The sequence below is a fragment of the Podarcis tiliguerta genome (genome assembly GCF_965153285.1).
Source record: "Podarcis tiliguerta genome assembly, chromosome: 8".
Lineage (NCBI taxonomy): Eukaryota > Metazoa > Chordata > Lepidosauria > Squamata > Lacertidae > Podarcis > Podarcis tiliguerta.
In genome coordinates this window covers 27,448,939-27,467,147 of record NC_139541.1, presented here as the reverse complement: position 1 = coordinate 27,467,147, position 18,209 = coordinate 27,448,939, and the positions used below count along the sequence as shown (strand labels likewise).

The following is an 18,209-nucleotide window of genomic DNA, read 5'->3' as shown; positions in this document are numbered from 1 at the left end:
AAATTAGAGGAGAAGAAATGGCAGAGCACAAAAGGATAATTTCTCTGGCATAAGGTGCATATTAAGATACACAAATAATATACTCTTCTTAAGCTGGACCATTAAGGTATCTTTTTACCCACCCTAAATAAATTGGTAGGTGGTACCACTGAATCATCACCAGCCAACCTTAGCAATTGGCAGGTTTGTTAGTGATGTAATTTGCATACATGATATAATAATAGTTGTGTCCTTCTCAAGTCTGCATGTGCTGGCTAAGTAATTCCTCCCATTTCTTTCATCAGGCTGTCCAAAACTACATCAAGCAAGCATCTGGTTGGCCACCATGAGAATAAGATGCTACACTTGATGGACCATTGGCCTGATACAACAGGCCAGTGTTATGCTCTTAAGTTCTTAAACAGACAAGGAAACAAATTTTCCAGATGGGGAATGCCAAAGTTATTAAAAGGCTGTGTCCATGTGTTGTTGTTTTTTTTTTGGGGGGGGGGTGTTGTATTTTCTGGACAATGGTGATTCCCAGACAACAACCTGACTCCATCCCTACCACACACACATACATGCATGCAGTTTGGAAGAATTAAAAAGAGGCTTTTATTTTGCTGATCAAAATATCCTACATTTCACCCATGAAAAAAAGGGACATTATTGCATTCAAATTCCTGCTGTAACCAAGTATAAGCACCTGTAACTTATTTTATTTTATTCATTTATTTGTACATAAATACATGAATTTATTTCTCATCCAAATGCATAAGCATCATTCAGGTTAGCTTCCAGCAGTTAAAAACGCAATCATAATAGCAAACGGATTCTTACTACAAAATGCGAGAGAGAGAGGCCCAGCATGCTGTGCTTCAAAGCTACTGATTCCCTGGCGAGGCAAAAGCCTAATGGAACAACAAGGACTTTCACTAGCCAGCAGAAGATCATCAAATAAGCCTTGCGGGACAAGGTGTACCACAATATTGGCACAGCCACTGAGAAGCCCCCGCCCTCTCTGTCTCTCTCCCCTTCCCAACAACCATGTCTCTGCCTTTGGTGGGAGACAAAGTAGAGCTTCCTCCTTGATCAGAGAAACCATATTTTGTGCAGTGTGTCATAAAAAGACTAGTCTTCCCCACCCTGGTGACCTCCTGGTGTTTTTGACTACAACTCCCATCAGCCCCAGCCAGCATGGCCAGGGGTGATGTCACCTGTAGTCCAAAAGATCTGGAGGGCATCAGGCATGGGAATGCTGGCTTAAGAGTGTCCAAGACGTCTGCTGGGCTACCACATAAGAGCCTGCTAGATCAAGACAATGGCCCATCTCGTGCAACATCCTGTTCCCACAGTGGCTGAACAGTTGTCTGTGGGAAACCAGCAAGCAGGATTCGAGCACAAGAGCAACACTCTCGTTTCCTGTGGTTTTCAACAACTGGTATTCAGAAGCATTGCTACCTCCAACTGTGGAGGCCAAGAACAGTCATCATGGTTAGCAGCCATCAATAGACTTCTCCTCCTCAATTAATTTGTCTAATCCTCTTTTAAACCATCTAAGTTGGTGGCCATCACTACCTCCTATGGGAGCAAGTTCCATAGTTTAACACACACAAGTCTAACACCAGTTCCTCCCATGTTTCTTGGCTTGTGCCATTTCCTGAAGCAAAGCACTCTGGGTAGGTAAAGAAGCGAATGGATACAAAACCTGACTTACGTTGGTGGTCACTCAAAATTGTTGCAACAAAATAATGTGCCAACGCTCTGAAATGGTCCGATTTGACTTGAGCCAGTTTTGACCAGGAATAAGGGATGTTCTCCTTGACTGGTGCTTGACTCATTGCTGTGTTAACAAGCATGTATGTTTCTCCAACCTGAAAACAAAAGCACAAAGTCCAACTCTGAGACGTTTTCCTTGTCATTAAAAGCTCAGTCATCTGTGGGTAATGCCAACCATTTGCGGATAGTCAATAGGGTGTGCACACCTAGGAGGATTTGTAGGCTGGAAAGGTAGAAATTAGGAAGGATTCAAAACAAAAGCTGTGAACCATTGGTGTTTTCTACACATGCACTCACCCATGTGAGTGTGGAAGCTGAATGGCTGAAGCAAAAAGAGTGACTTTAAATGAAACAGGAAAAGCAACAGTCTAAGGCCTCCTCACTGGATAAAATCTGCCGTGGACCCTGAGAAGTGCAAGCAGAGTTCCACTCAAGCTTTCTTGCCTTTTCCTTCCTGATGAGGTTTGGGGGACCCTCAAGAGCAATGTGTGATGTTGTGTGCATGTTCAGCAGCAGAAAGGAAATCCATGGGAATTGGTTAGTGCACCCTACCCCCTGGCCTAAGCAGAAATCCCTTTAGCTACTGCAGGAGCATCTCTGGATGTTGCCTGTTGGGACCAGGGAGGTCCCACCCAGCAATGCCTTAAGATCCAGGATGGAAGTAACAGCCACTGTGGTACTATACAATCCACTATTCTTTCTCTAGAGGGACACGGGTGGCGCTGTGGGTTAAACCACAGAGCCTAGGACTTGCCGATCAGAAGGTCGGTGGTTCGAATCCCCGCGCCGGGGTGAGCTCTCGTTGCTTGGTCCCTGCTCCTGCCAACCTAGCAGTTCAAAAGCACGTCAAAGTGCAAGTAGATAAATAGGTACCACTCCGGTGGGAAGGTAAACGGCGTTTCCATGCGCTGCTCTGGTTCGCCAGAAGCGGCTTAGTCATGCTGGCCACATGACCCAGAAGTTGTACGCCGGCTCCCTCGGCCAGTAAAGCGAGATGAGCGCCGCAACCCCAGAGTCGGTCATGACTGGACCTAATGGTCAGGGGTCTCTTTACCTTTTTACCTCTATTCTTTCTCTGAGTCAAAACTTTGCCTCTTGTCCTGCCACCTTAAAACACCAGGTTTAGCACAGGAAACTGCTTCATACCAGGTCCATCTGTCATGACTAATAACACCTCTTCAGGGTCTCTGGCAGAGGTCTTGCCCATTGCCTGATCTTTTAACTTGGGGTGGGGGTGGGGAGGGGAGAACCCCAGGCCTGAGTGGAGTTGAAATGTGGCCCTCTGGGGCACTTTATCCAGCCTCTGGGGTTCTCCTTTGATCACGCCCCCTTCACCAGCCCTGCTCTGCACCTTCCTCAAGTGCTTTTTCTTGGCTGGAATGCATCCTTCAACTACAACGCCTTTTGTTTGCCTTAGATGAAGGATGGACGTGTGTGTGTCTCTCTGTGTGTAGAAACCTCTGACTTTTGCAAAGCCTGTAATGTAGACAACCATACAAAGGGAAAAGTCACACCCCTTGTTCCACCCACTTTGGCCTCTGGCCCCAACCACCACTGACATGTGCCCCCCCCCCCCGAAGGTTCCCCATGAGAGAATAAGGCACTGAACTAGAGGACAGAGCCAGGTATCTTCTCCATGCAAAGCATGTGCTCTGTTACTGAACCTTGAACCCACACTGTCCACATTCTCTCATTACCAGCTAGGGAGTTTTTTTAAAAAAGAGGGAACAGTAGAAACTTATTTGTTTTCTAATAAATGTAAAATTTCACATTCTTAGTGTAATCTGAATTATCTTGACTATGAAAGGGCACTGTCTGAGTCCTTTATACTGTGGAATATACTGCGTAGAAACTGTACCTTTAAAGCACATAAGCACCTTCCATCCCTTCAAACAATTCTGGGCACTCTAGTTTCCCTCTCACAGAGTTACAATTCTCCCAGCAACCCTTCACAAACTACAGTGCCCAGAATTCTTTGTGGGAAAGAAAGTGCTTTGAATGTGCTTCAAGTAATATGCCTGCTATAATGGGGGTAGCATAATTAGTCGGCAAATCTTTCAGTTGCCTTAATGAGAAGAACTGTTGGCAGATGGCTAATTTAATCAACGTGCACTTGTTTCTGAAGAGCTAAATTAAAATCTGGATTTAGGTCTTGCTTGCAACCATACCACTGGAATTTAGCATTTGCAAGCTAGAGTCTGCAGAGGCAGCTTTAAGTCATGTCTCCATGACCTTCGTTGGCCGCTGCAAACTGAGGTACTTTATTTGCTCACCAGGTTATGCAGTTTGGTCATCAATGCCAATTTCTCTCAGGCGCAATTCCTCTGCCTGTTTCAAATTCTGAGGAGGAGCCTTCTTTTTCTGAGAATCCCAAGGTAGGCAGGGTGAGATTCCCAGCTGGAATGTGAATGCCCAACTCCCCCCCCCCCCCACTTTTAAAAGTTTGGCTGGCAGTAGAACAGTTGTTTGCAAGTCAATTCCAGCAGCGGGAGAGATGGGAGGCAGGACCCATTCCACCTGATGGACCCCATCAGACTCCTCCTGTCCTTGAACTGTCCCCATTCCAATTAAATTTCATTATAAGAAATACTATAAAACTTTTAAAAATTGTGCCTGAGCTTGCCTTTTCCTCTTCCCTCCCCATGTCCTCTTCCTTCTGCTTCACATCTTTTTTACATTGCAAGCCTGTGGGGAAGAACTGCCTTGTTTTTAACTGACTGTATGTAATTTGCTCTGAGAGCAACTTTCCCGGAGAGTGGCTGTCTGCTTTGCATGCAGGAGGCTCCAGTTTGGTTCCAGGGAGATCCAGATAGGGGACATTCCCAGCCCTATCTGCAACCTTGGAGAGCTGCTGCCAGCCAGTGTGGACAATACTGAGTTAGATGGACCAATGTTATGACTGTGTAAGGTTCTATGTGTGTTCCTATGTTTCCATTAAAAAAAAAATATTCCATTCATATTGGCATAAGATTATATGAAAGTTCTACAGTTATGATTCTACGATGGCTAGTTCAGACATGCCATAGTCAAATAATAAAAGCATGCCTATGTGAATAGGACCTTCACCTTGTCACCTACCTTTGCCACTTCCTGGGCCATTTTCACAAGTGTGAAAAATTCATTTTGTATTCCGGGAAGGCAAATCTGCTCAAAGTCACATTCCTGAGCCTGAGCCAACATCATCTTGACCAGCACACTCAGCATGGCAGGGCTCATGTCGTAACTTGGAGTGTGAGTAAAAGTCTCTTTTAGGTAATTTAAAACTCCTGAAATGGGGAGGGGAGGGAACACAAAAAAAATGTTAGTAGTGATATGATGTTTATAAGATATCTTGATTACTGGCTAACAAAATATTGAGTTTAAATTAAAGCTGTAGCAGCAGCTGCTTCAGCTGTGTGTGTGACGGACACACTAAAGTATTCAGGTGTGGAGAACCTTTGGCCCTCCAGCTGTTGCTGAACTGCAACTCCCAGAGGCCCCAGCAAGCATGGCCAATGCCCATGGGTGATGGGAGTTGTAGTTCAGCAACAACTGGAGGGCCAAAAGTTTCCCATACCTGCATTAGATAGCCAAGCATTCAGTATGCATTATCTGAAGCAGGCCAGACTTTTATCTCCAACACAGGAAACTGACAAGTGGGTGGGGCTGCTTTTGGCCTTGCAGTTTTGAAATTAAACTGCATGGGCACAAGGCCCAGAGCAGCACGTGGATGCCCTGTGGCTCACTGGCACTGACCTGGACACCTGAGTGGTTCTTGGAAGCCCTGGCAATCTACTGATTACTCAAAGGTTCAGGAAAGGGCAACAAAATGATCAAAAGGGTGGCGTGAGGAAAGGTTAATTTGGGGCTTTTTAGTTTAGAGAAAAGGCAAGATAAGAGGTGACATAATAGGAGTTTATAAAATTATGCACGGAGTGAAGAAAGTGGATAGAGAAAAAGTTTTCTCCCTCTCTCATGACACTAGAACTTGGGGACATCCCATGAAGCTGACAGGACAGATAAAAGAAAGGACTTCTTCACACAGCGCACAGTTCAACTAAGGAACTTGCTCCCACAGGAGCTGGTGATGGCCACTGAAGTGTAGGTGAATTCCCACAAGGCAAGGCACGGTGATAACAGCAAGAACCTTTATTGAACTAACAGACAACAGGGGCAAAGCAACTGCTTGTATACATTTCTGAAGCCCTGGGCCACTCCCAATGTGATTGGCTGTCTAAACTTCCAATCTGCAAATCATGACTAAGAGTTTAAGGTCCAATGGCAGAGGTCCAAATCCTGAAATGTTCTGTGATTGGATATCATGTATCGAATCAGAACACAGGAGCTCAGAATCCTAAGTCCAGACTCAAGCTCAGGCAAACACAGGCCACCAATGAATACATAACAGCCACCAACTTAGAGGGCTTTAATTTATTAATTATCATTATTATTAATTGAATTTATATACCGCCCTATACCTGGGGGTCTCAGGGCAGTTTAAAGATGCTTAGCCAAATTCAATGACTACTAGCCATGATGGCTATGCTCCAACTCTAGAGACGGAGGCAGCAATGCTTTGGAATCCCAGTTGCTGGAAGCCACAGGAGGGGAAGCGGTGATTGTGCTCAGGTCCTGCTTGCAAGCTTCCCATTGGGGCCAATGTGAGAACAGGATATTGGATTAGAAAGGCCATTGGCTTGATCCAGCAGGCAATTCTTATGTTCTTAGAGCACCACACATAGTTCTATGCACACCTCTTTTTGGCCCAACTCACTCTTTACTTGCTCCACCCCAGCATCATATATGACATCAGTTGGGCAGGTGGGTGAGTCTTGGCCAAAACTGCCTCAAAAGCCAAATGCGGAGGCCTGGTGGACCTAATTAGGCTCATGAGCTGGAGGTTCCCCACCACAGAGTTAGACTGTGTGCACACTATGTGTTTAAAACACCTTCTTTCCCTCAAATAATTATGGGCACTGTAGTTTGGTACAGGTTTCTGTAACTCTGTGAGTGCCCAGAATTATTTAAGGAGAAAAGATGCTTTGAATATGCCCCAAGCCCCAAGAGTGCAGGACTACTACCAAGGACACCCAGGTTCCAATCTTATTCTGTCATGCAGCTTGCTATGTGATTTTGGGCCAATCTCCCACTCTCACTCTGGCCTACCTCACAGGGTTGTTGTGAGGATAAAAGAGTGGCAGTGAAGAGGAACACCGGAAGTGCTACCTGAGTTCCTTGGAGGAAATGTGGGATAAAAACAATTGACAGCAACACTGAAATGGCGTGGCAGTTAGGAGAGGAATGAAAAAGAGCAGAGACATTTGAGGGTCTGAGGAGGAAGAGAAATCCCTTAGTAACTGAGCCAGGGCACTCCCTCGAGCAGAGTCTGGAGCCGAGCCAGAGCTCTGCCATAGCAGCAAGCAAGCCAAAATGGAGTTAGATGACAAACTATCCTTTTGGAAAATTAAAACAAACATTTACTGTAGTATAAGCACTAAAGTAATACTTGCATGCTGGTGCTGAAATCTAATCTCAAAAATGCACCTTACCCAACCAGTTTGTCAAGTTTCAGAAGCAAGTTTTTAATTGCCCAATATGACAGAGAATGGAGCATTGCATTATTTGGTTCTGTGAGTTCCCCCATCCCCCACTCAAGGGGGTTACTGACATTACGGCAGAGCTTTTGCTAGTTTTAAATTTCCTGCTTCCATTGTCATATGAAAAGCAGCCTTGGGTGGGGCAATCTTTTATTAAATGCTCCTTTTCTAATACGTTTTGCCTTAAAAGCGGATGTAAAATTCTGGGAGCAAAGGTTCTTCTCAACTTCTCACAGAAAAAGATGTCAGCTTTAGATAAAAAAATTGCCAGACCCTCAATTTCTTAACAGATCCACAGACAAAAGTCCACAGCAGCTTGTCTTGGTTTAGTTCATCCTTACATCATAAGTACTTGAGCTGTGACCTTTTTTTTTTTTTTTTTGTCTCTTAAGTACATATATGTATGCACAGGGCTGTGTTTATAGACCAAAGCCATAGCAACAATCTTCCCTCTGTCCACAAAGAACTATGTGTACAGTTATGAATGATAACGCATTGTGCACAATGCTGTGTGGTCACGCCCCACAGGTACAATGAAAAGCATTTTGCTGGAAAGGCAAACTGAAGCACATCTTTGAAGCAGACAGATTTAGGCTGGGTGCCCATCTCAGAATAATCTCAGCTGGGCCTGTGTGTAGTTTTGATTGTGTTCCAGGGTGGGGGAGGCAGAATCCTGCTCCAGTGGAGAAAAACAGATTCTGTGCAGAGTACAAATTATGCAAATTAGACAAACACAAGTGGGACCTGCAACAAAATGTTGCAGTGTGTAGCTTGCAGCTGCTGTTCAGAAATTAAGCCATTCCAATTCATTCCATTCCAAACAGCCAGCATTCCATGACCACAGATAACACTTAGTCCTTGTTGGGCTGTACTTAGAGGTGTTGGTCACTCCCTCCCCCAAAAAAACCCACAACTTTTTTGGACTTCTGAAAATCTTGGCTTTCTCCCAAGTCTTCTGATTATTTCCCTCTTGTGCACACATGGTACAATTTTGGAAAATTGTCCTGCCAGGCTTAGCTAGGTCACAGCCCCTCGCCTTGGGAGGAAGGGCTACCAACCCCTTTGGGTCTTTTTTCTTCCACCATGTGAACCCAAACAGTACAGACGTCTAAGCTGGATGCTTGAAGCTTAGACCGTGTGGCTTTAGCAAGCCATCTTTGTATTTCTATGCAAGTAATATAGAAAGTCTTATCATTTTGCCAGATAAACTGCCTGTCTTTTCTTGCTGCTGTATATAAAAGCACATGAATCTGACCTTTGAATAATTTGTAAGTAAACCATTTTTAACTTACCAAATGTATGGTCTCTTTCTATGCTAAGAGAAGTGGGTAACTTTGGAAGCAACTTAGAAGGGAATATTTTAAAGGTCTAACAGCCTATATTTCTACACTTCTTTTGCTGTGATTTTAAAATCTCTGCTGGGACTCTCTCACCAAAGAGTACTTATCCCAAACCTGGTTCTGGGCATCCAGGGAATACTCCTTGTATTTCTCCATATTCTATTTTTCCCTTTGACTAAACCAAATTAAAACCAGCAAAAGTAAACCTTAGGGCACAGAAAATGCCCTCAGTCTCCTGTGACCACCACTGCAAGGAAATACAAACCAAGGTATGTGCTGGGACCCCTGAAACAACTCATCCATCAGAGATTGGTGGGCACAATACAGGAAGTCATTGCACCTAGGGTGGGGATAATTTAAAGTGTGGATCATTGGAGACACAGGAATCTGTCTTACACCAAATCAGACCCTTGGTCTCTCCAGCTAAGTACAGTTACTGGCAGTAGCTCCTATGGTTTTAGCCAGGAGACTTTCCTAGCCCTACCTGAAGATGCTGCCAAGGACTGAACCTAGGACCTTCTGCATGCAAAACAAGGGCTCTGCCACCAAGCCACAGACAGCCCTTCCTTTGGAGTATAAGCTGCAATAAATTATATACCAGCCAGTGCAATGCCTACCTTAGGGAAGGAGAAGAGAAAGACTTATGAAACTTAAAAAGCTGTTAATAATGGACCACAGTCTAAGGCCTTGAAACTACAGCTCATTAATTGTTAACCATAATATTCACTTTGGGTTGCATCCAAAGTTAGAAAGGAAACCCACGAAAATGGCTGAGTATAACTAACTAACACTGTCACTTCAATTCAATGGATCTACTCCTGAATAAAACTTAAGCTGCATGTACACCACACGTTTAAAGCGCGCACACACACGTGCACACAGAGAAAATACTGGGAATTGTCGTTTACCCCTCACAGAGCTACGATTCCTAGGGTTTGGGGGGGCAGGGGTTATCAATATATGCTGTGTATGTAGCTTAAATTGGATACAACCCTTAGTCTCAACTAAATGAGTTACTTGGGCAGTTTCATATTTAATGGGACTAAACTCGAAAAGTCAATCTTTTAATTATTACTGTTTTAAGCGTGTGCCCCCTCATGCTAAAAACCTGTTTAATCCTGGGTTTCTTTAGAGGGCAAATACGTTGAAATTAAATGAAGGCTGTGTACACACTATATCTTGTAAGGTACATTTGAAGCACATTCTTTCCCTCAAAGAATTCTGGGCACTGTCATTGATTAAGGACTGCTGAAAATTGTAGCTCTGGGAGGATGAACTACAGCGCCTAGAAATCTCTATGGGAAAGAACACGCTTTGGATGTGCCTGAAAGGTACAGTGTGTACACACAAGCTCATGTGAAACGTGTAAGGTTCTATGCATGCAAAAGAGAAGCAACTGGATCAAGCAACTATCCAAAGGTGTTTGGAGAACAAACATACAACTCTTCCCTACCTGCTGCTTTCTGAAAGGCTTCAATGGCCTTTTGAAGCCCAGCCTGTGTCTGCTGATGGCACCTTGTGCCAATCTGGGTGTAGAGGGCTCCGATGTTGAACAGAATACTAGCTTTTTCCAGCAACAGGTTCTTCTGGCAGACGGGAACACCAGTGAAAGAGTCATACCTTCAGCAAAAACAGAAACAAAACCTAATATGTATGTAATTAAGTAGGGTGGCGTGGTGGTGGTGAGGGGATTAGGACAAAGAATAGACAATTTTAAGACCCACTCCCAACCCTCTTAACTACAGTTAAGCATCTGACAAGCATTACATTTGCACCAGCTCATTGATGGGCTCTTTTTTACTTTGACGAAGAGTCAACAATGCTCATAATCCAAGGCACGTAACACACATTAATTGCTGAGCTTTGTCAACTAGAAAGCACATTTCTTCTTGCTCTCTTAAAAGCAGCACACCCCTTCCTTGCAACGCTTGACTGGATCGCTAAGAGCTTTTTTGGCCAAATGGGAGGCTTTGCATTTTGCCTCCAGAAACACAGGGCTGCAATCCGCCAGGTCAAATTTCAAACCCACTCTGCAAAGCTGTGCTCCCAATGCATTAGAACCAACACTAACAACATTCTAAATGGAACTTACCAGGTAAATAAAATCCCCAGGTGTCTGCTTGGCGAAAAAAATCTATTCTCTACAAAGCCGAGCTGAACAAAATAGCTCATCAACATCTCAACTCCCGATTCATCTCTGCTGGGGGTACGGCAGGCCTTAGAATACAAAACATACATTCACCATGGTATGTCATCAACATGTGCCATGTAAATGGAATTTACTTCATCACATTACTACAGAGTTCTGAACACATTTTCATAGGCCACAGCTCACTCTGTCATGCCCAAAGTGGCTTCTTAAATGATTGGGAGTACACTTACAAAAGTGAGGTCAAAGTGAAGGCAAATGAAAGCAAAGCATGGCTACACTGTTAGGCAGTGTACAAATGAACACAAGATCCAGGCAGTGGGGGTATCCAAATTCCAATTATGCACTAGTAATAAACTAATGGATAGCAAGCAAACACCTAAAATATGGCAATTACTTTTTGGGAGTGAGCTCATTTCTCCCATCATCTAGAGAATCATAGAGGTGGAAGGGACCCCAAGGATCATCTACTCCAACCCCTGCAATGCAGGAATTACAGCTACTATGTCCATAGTTTATACAGGTACAGGTTTTGGGGGGGGAGGGTCTAGTTCAAGTTCCTATGTGGCCAATGTTTCTTTGGGGAGACGCCTAGGGCCAGTCTTGCATCCAAACAATTTTTTTTAAGTTCTCATCTACAGTTTTGTTTTTTTTAAAAACCACACCTAAAATCCAAGTCCATTTTCTAAATAGATTTAACTTACTTGTCTTAAGTCCATAAGATCAGCAATTTCATTTTCGTATTCAGAACCTTCTTCACTGTAGTGTTCCAGAATAAAGTCCTGGAAATGATGAAGGAGACATGGTACAGTTCAAATCCTGAATTTCTTCACCATGGCTGCGCAAGTATTTTAAAAAACTTAGACAATGCTATCAATAAGTAATGAAGAGCTCAGCTGACCATGTAGCCCTGAACTGACATGTAGCCCTGAACTTTTTGGCATTTGCCAAAAAGTAACTAACCTTAAGCAAGTAGAATCCTTGACACTTTATGAAGCCTAATTCCACACCTAATTTTTAGAATAGCCCCAAGCCTTGAGGGCTGGTTTCTAACACTGAAGCTTGGCCATTGAATGAGATTTGTTTAGCATCTCTTAGTAAAGACAACCTTCATCCCCACAGCACATTCTAAGAGACAAAACACCCAGAGAAGCTCATGTCATATACACACTCTGAAAATTGAAATTGCTGCTTAAAGGCTATGACCACCCCTATGCAAAAGATGACCCAGTTTCCAATTTTGTATTTGTCAATGACAATTAGAAGTATGTGAAGTATGTGACTAGACAGTATGCACACCTGGGGTGGAGGAAGTGGACCGAGAATTTCTCTCTCTCTTCTGTCACACTAGAATTTTAAGTCATCCAGCAAAATCAACACCACAAAATTAATTAGCAGAACTGACTGCCATAAAGCATGATGATGTCTGGTAGCTTTGCCTGAACACAGGAATGATCAAACTGAATGGAACGAGGGGGCACATACAAATCCGGTTCCCCTCTCCAGTATAGAACCTTCACATTTAAAAGCAGCCTACCCTTGAATAGCAGTTGCTGAGGAGCAACATCAGGACTGTGTTTTGACCTTGATGACCTGCTTGTTGGCTTTCCAGATGCATGTGGCTGGGCACTATGAGGATGGTCTGATCTAGCAAGACTCTTCTTACACTCTTGGGTATTCTAGAAGTTGCTTCATGTCCACTTTGCTCCTCTGAGATTGAAAGTCTGACTATTCACAACTGGCCAGGTTAAAAGGGAGCAAACTCAACTTCAAACCTTAGAAATGTTTGCTGGGAAGATCAGTCTGTTGCCTAATTCTGACATTTCTTTGCCCTCTGGCAAAGACAGGGTTTCCTGCACACACATCTGTTTCATAATCCCATTCAGGGCACAAGAATACTATTGAGAATGGACTGTGCATTTTAAAATGAAAGGGGGCAGGGGGTAAATAGGCAGAATAAACCTAGATGTGCATAGCATTGTGGGAGGGTGGGTTCATTTGGAGGGAAAGAGAATGGCCATGGAGAGGGGCGGAGAACCTGATTTCATTCATGCTGTAAATATTTGCCCAGCTCCCTAGTGCCCCAGACAGAATCTTGATAAGTCTTTCTCTGTCCTTCTCTGTCTCTCTTTCCTGTTTCAAAAGGGGGGTTGTTTATGTGATTAATTTACTGCACAGAAGCAGCCACAGCACTTGAAACAAAGTCTATTAAAAGTCACAACTGCCTGCCTGAGCCAAAGCCTGCTCTCCATTCAGATTTCTGTGGAGATTTATTTGGTGTTTTACTCGTATCAAGAAAATTTAAAACCAGAGCTCTTCAGTCTTGTGTGTGATTGGCTCATAAGAAGGCATGTGGGAATTACTTTGGGCAGACAGGGAATTTTTATACCACCAATTCAGTGGAGCAAAGCAATACACACACATAAAAGCAGATCAGGAGATCAGTCTAGGAAAGAGAACCATAAAACCTCACAACGATCATGCAGTAAAGCCAGTTAAACCTGTCTACCACTCACTAAAAACTACAGGCCAACAAACCAGCCTTGGTCATCTCAGAACTCTGGGGCCCTTATCTAGGTTATTACACTGCAGGGCTACCAATGGCCTCCAACGTGTTACACTCACTGCCCTCACCCCAACCTCATAGTGGCTGCATTTAGATTTCAACATCTGCAGTCCCTTCATTCCTACCTTTGCATGATCCTGGCAAACAGGCTTCTGCCAAGAAGTCTTCCATTAAATGTCACCCAAACCAACAAGTTAAGGGCTTTGAAACAAGTCAGGATATTAAGGCTACTTTAAACCATAGCTTAGCACCCTGGCTCATCCCAAAGCTGTTGACTACAATTTTGGACACAATGGGTTGTAACCAATGAAGTTCTACTTAAAGTAAACCCACTGGGCACCAGCACAATGAGAGTCCTCCCCCTGTGTGTGCCTTCCACCATCTGCTCCAGAGAGTTGGGGGAAGTCCCAGAACAGATTTACAGAGGACATACAGGGGGAAGAGAGAGGTAGATTGCTCCATTGTGCATGGAGAAATCCTTTCACTAATGAAACAATCTGCTTAATGCTACATTGATAGCAACCCATTGAAATTAATGGACCCAAGTTAGTATTGTGCAAATAACATTGGATATCACCCAGCGGCAAACTATAGTTCATGGATGACATCTAGGTTTGCCAGATCGTGCAATGAAACTGATTGTGCAGCCAAAAGGGTTTTCTATAGTTCAGCATAATGAAGCAAAATAGGATTGTCTGAATATGACCATTGACCCAAGTCATGTTCCTCATGCTGCTTTGATTTACTCTGCAACAGCCAGTCTTGAGCTGATTTAAAAACCAAGGAAGGGGTTTGTTCTTTCACATAAATATATCTTCAAATAGCACAAGTGCCTACAATCTGTTATCAGCTGCGTAAAATGAGCCTACCCAGTCTGGGGACTGGCAGGCTGTGCATTATGTGGTGTATTAATGCTCATGCATGTGGACTTGCACATCTCTGCAGGAGAGAAAATCCAGTATCTCACAGTAACATTTGATAAGGGTAGGAAAGACCCCTATGGGCAAAAATGGGCAAAACATCTCTCCATATTCCTAAAGAAATGGCTCTTCGCTAGTGCCTCCACCGCAGTCTCTGGACACAGTGGGACTAGCACAGTAGAAGAACCACAAAGAATGTGCAATTTTAATGTTATGACAGCATGAATGAGATATTATTGTTTTTCTCAAAAGACAAGGTAATGCCTGGCCCATATTTGTAATCTGCTCTTGGAATTTAAAACATGCAACTTTTTTTTTTTTAAGTTCTCTTAACCATAAGAGCTAGAAATAATCTAGGTGGAAGTAATAAATTTACAAGATTTTTCTTAACAATTAAACCCTGAGATTCACTGTCGAATCAAGGTTTTTATTGTAAACCTAAACCAACTTTTGTGACTTGTAAATCTCTCTTGAAGCATTTCCCTGGAGAGCAAATTAAGTCATAATGAGAATTTGAATCTGTCTTATCACCCCAACATCTGCAGTGTATACTTTTTCCTGCCGGTGTAAAATATTGCTACTAAAAGTTGCTTAGTAGAAACGCTACCTTCAAAGGAACTGCGAAGTCAACCTCTTTGGTCTCTTTCAAGCCAAGTGGTATCAGAGGAATGCTAAAAGCCTCCCTGTGTTAAAAAAAAAAGAAGATGATTAAGATCCAACTTCCCCTCCCCCAACTTTTCAAAAACCGCAAATTGATGTAGGAAAGTGGTTGTTCTGTGAACCTCTATATAGTACCCATAAGTGTAGACTAGCTTGTTTGACACCTACACCCCAATAGGCTCAATTGCATCATTTTAAAAGCAAGCAAACCAAAAAGTGGTTTGCAAACTCTTCCTTCACCCTAGCAACAAACTGCTTCAGTGGGCAGTGATCCTTTCCATTTCAAAGAAGAGGGAGATGAAAGTTGAAGTGACTTGCCCAAGGCCATGCAATGAGTTAAACATAGGCAGACATTCATAGGCAGACCTCTCTTAAGGTTGACCTCCTGGTTCAGGGGTCGCCCACCTTTTATAAGCCTGAGACCACACTTACAAAATGGGGGAACTGCTGTGGGCACCACCCACTCCATGCCACCAAGCACACATGCCACTCAGCCTATTCTAATGGTGAACAGAACACTTCTTTCAAAGCCTAGTTTCAGCAAGGAAAGGGGACCCGGCAGGCACCAAGTAAGGCCTCTATGGACACCCATGGGTGTATGTGTGTCACCAGTTCTGTTGCTGTCACCAACTCAGCTCCTGAATCCAATTGCGGGGGGGAGGGGGCAGCATTTCAAGGGAGGGTGAGCCAGCTAGAGCCAGCACTGACACTGACAAGGGAGAAGGGCGACTCCATCATTCTGTGATGATTTCAATTGCCATCAAGCCGGCTCTGCCTGAGAGAAGGACTGTGAGGCAGGAGCTGCCATATTCTCCCAGTCTGGACATTGTTACCAGCTCCACTCCTGAATCTGATCTGGGAAGAGAGCTTCAGGGAGAGGGGGGGGGCTGCTCTTTATCAAGAGATAAAGCCACTGGCTGGAGATTGCTTCTTCTGCCTCACTTTCCTCATGGAGGAGAGGGCTCTTTGTGGCTACTATCCATTATGGCTATTGCTTTGCCTCCACAGTTGGAGGCAGCAAGGCTTCTGAATGCTGGTTGCTGGAAACCACAGGAGAGGAGATGGCTCTTGTGCTGAGGTCCTGCTTGCTGTTTGGCCACCATGGGAACAGGATGCTGAACTAGATGGGCCATTGGCCTGATCCAGCAGGCTCTCGTGCTCTTATGTGTGCCATGGCTTTCTAGATTGTGAACCTGAGGACAGGAACCATCTTAACACTGTTTTTTGTAAGCCACTCAAACAGCCTTTTTGGTTAAAGTATGGAGTATAAATGCTGCAAATACAATACAATTGTGTTGTTCAACTCTAGCATAGGGAAGGGCTCCGTGAAAGAGGGTAGGCCTTCTTTTAAATACAACCCCTCAGCATTTTCACATAAAAAAATGCAAGTCCGCCAAAGTAGTTTAAGGCTCCCTTCCTCCCAGCCTTCTTTTTCCTCATCACTGATGTACAAATAAACAACCTGATGCAGAACGGGTTACAAAACCAGTCATTGTTATTCAGAGGCATACCACTCTCAGAGAAAAAAGAAAGGGAGGGGGGAACCACATGAAATCAAAACCAAATCCCTGGCATTAACCACGACATTAAAACGAACCCTTTGCTTGTTGATTTGAGGCATTCCCCTCTGATCCATCTTTATTAAGTTTGCCATGTTTGTGCACAAATTTCCATGGGCACCTGTGTTCCTGCCAGCTCTAAGATGAATGCAGGGTGGAATTCAATCTCTCATTGTGACCCTTTGAAATGCCAGGCTCATGGTGGGAGAAATAATAAACTTCTCAATTTTGACTGGCAGCACACACAACCTTTTGCAAAATGTCCCTTAAATCTATGCTAAAGTGTGGGCTGTTAAGATCAATCAAGCAAAGCAACAGCAGCAACAAAAGTATGGGGGGTGCACAACAGAGCTATAGTATATTGTCTTTAAAAAGCAGGCTGGGATACAGGTTTGTGACAGTGCCGACAATGGGCTTGAAGTTTAAGAGAATTAAAATGTATACCCCTGAGAGGAATGAATGAATATTTATTTATTTATTTATTTATTTATTTCGGAGAGGAAGAAATTATTAAATGAGAGGGACAAATAACTATGAAAAGGGTAAGAACAGCTAAGCCTGGCATTAAATGTTTCACTGCAAATCAGCGCCCCAATTTGCCTGCTGGCTTTGTGCAGCTTAATACCAAGAGGAGAAGTTAGTTCTGGCCTTCTCTGCCACTCCCCATTCAAGCCAGCTCTTCGAAGGCATTTCTGAGGATTAGGGATCAGAATTAATTGCTTTTAATACCTTTCCCAAGGAGGAAGGTAAATACCCGCTGTAATCTCCTCAGTCAACAGCCAGACCAAACTGAATATTTTCGCCTCTCTCCTGTGCACCTTTGTTCTCTGCATTCCCCCCCCCCCTGTCAGACAAATATTTGTTTTTGTGTGTGTGTTTTTTTCATTCACAGGTAGCATACGTGTCTGGGGAACAATACTACAATAGCTCCTCCCCCACTCACTCTGTGTTCTGGTAAACCTCAACAGAGATGTTGAGTCCTTCCAGCTCCTCCTTAAGGATCTGCAGGTCTGAGTTGACGAAGCTGAGTTCCAGTAGCACCTGCTCCCGCACCTTGTTGCTGGTTGTCGCCCTGCCAGGAAGAAAAAGGCACACACGAACGTCAGAACACCAGAAGAGCCAGCTAGATCAGGCCAGTGGCCCACACAGTCCAGCATCTTGTTCTCACAGAGGACAACTAGATGCCCCCAAAGGGAAGCAGGACCCGGACACAAGAGCACTTTCCCCTCCTGCGGCTTCCTGCAGCTGGTATTCAAAAGCATTGCTACATCCTATTGTGGAGGAAGTGCTTAGCCATTGTTGATAGCCTTAACCTCCCTCAATGAATGTGTCCAATCCTCTTTTAAAGCCATCTAGGCTGGTGACCATCATTGCCTCCCGTGGGAGCTAGTTACATAGTTTAACTATGCGCTGCACCTTTGAGAACCCTTTTGAGGACAGCCTCTTTATTGTATAATGGGCCTCACCGGCATTCTCTACATTTCTGAGATTTCCCCCTTAAGAACAGACATGAAAAAAACCTCTGGTTTCAGAACTGATATGGCCCACTGCCAAATGAAAAGAATGTGGAATGGCTTTCAAGACAATATTTGTGGCACAGATACTATTGTTATGACTGTTAAGCCAAAGAAGACAAACAAAGCAATAGGCCTGCCTAACAATTCCACTGCAGCTTTGAATA

At 43.9% G+C, this 18,209-nt stretch overlaps 1 protein-coding gene across 1 annotated transcript in view; it reads right to left on the bottom strand.

The window, feature by feature from the left end:
- RHPN2 (rhophilin Rho GTPase binding protein 2) overlaps window positions 1-18,209 on the bottom strand; it is a 47,945-nt gene that overhangs the window by 8,659 nt on the left and 21,077 nt on the right. Inside the window, exons 4-10 of the mRNA XM_083454584.1 lie at window positions 17,472-17,600; window positions 14,917-14,992; window positions 11,528-11,605; window positions 10,767-10,891; window positions 10,128-10,294; window positions 4,837-5,024; window positions 1,697-1,853 (exon numbers count right to left, since the gene is read on the bottom strand). Coding sequence (XP_083310710.1) covers window positions 1,697-1,853; window positions 4,837-5,024; window positions 10,128-10,294; window positions 10,767-10,891; window positions 11,528-11,605; window positions 14,917-14,992; window positions 17,472-17,600 — 920 coding nt within the window. The remainder of the gene's footprint in view (window positions 1-1,696; window positions 1,854-4,836; window positions 5,025-10,127; window positions 10,295-10,766; window positions 10,892-11,527; window positions 11,606-14,916; window positions 14,993-17,471; window positions 17,601-18,209) is intronic.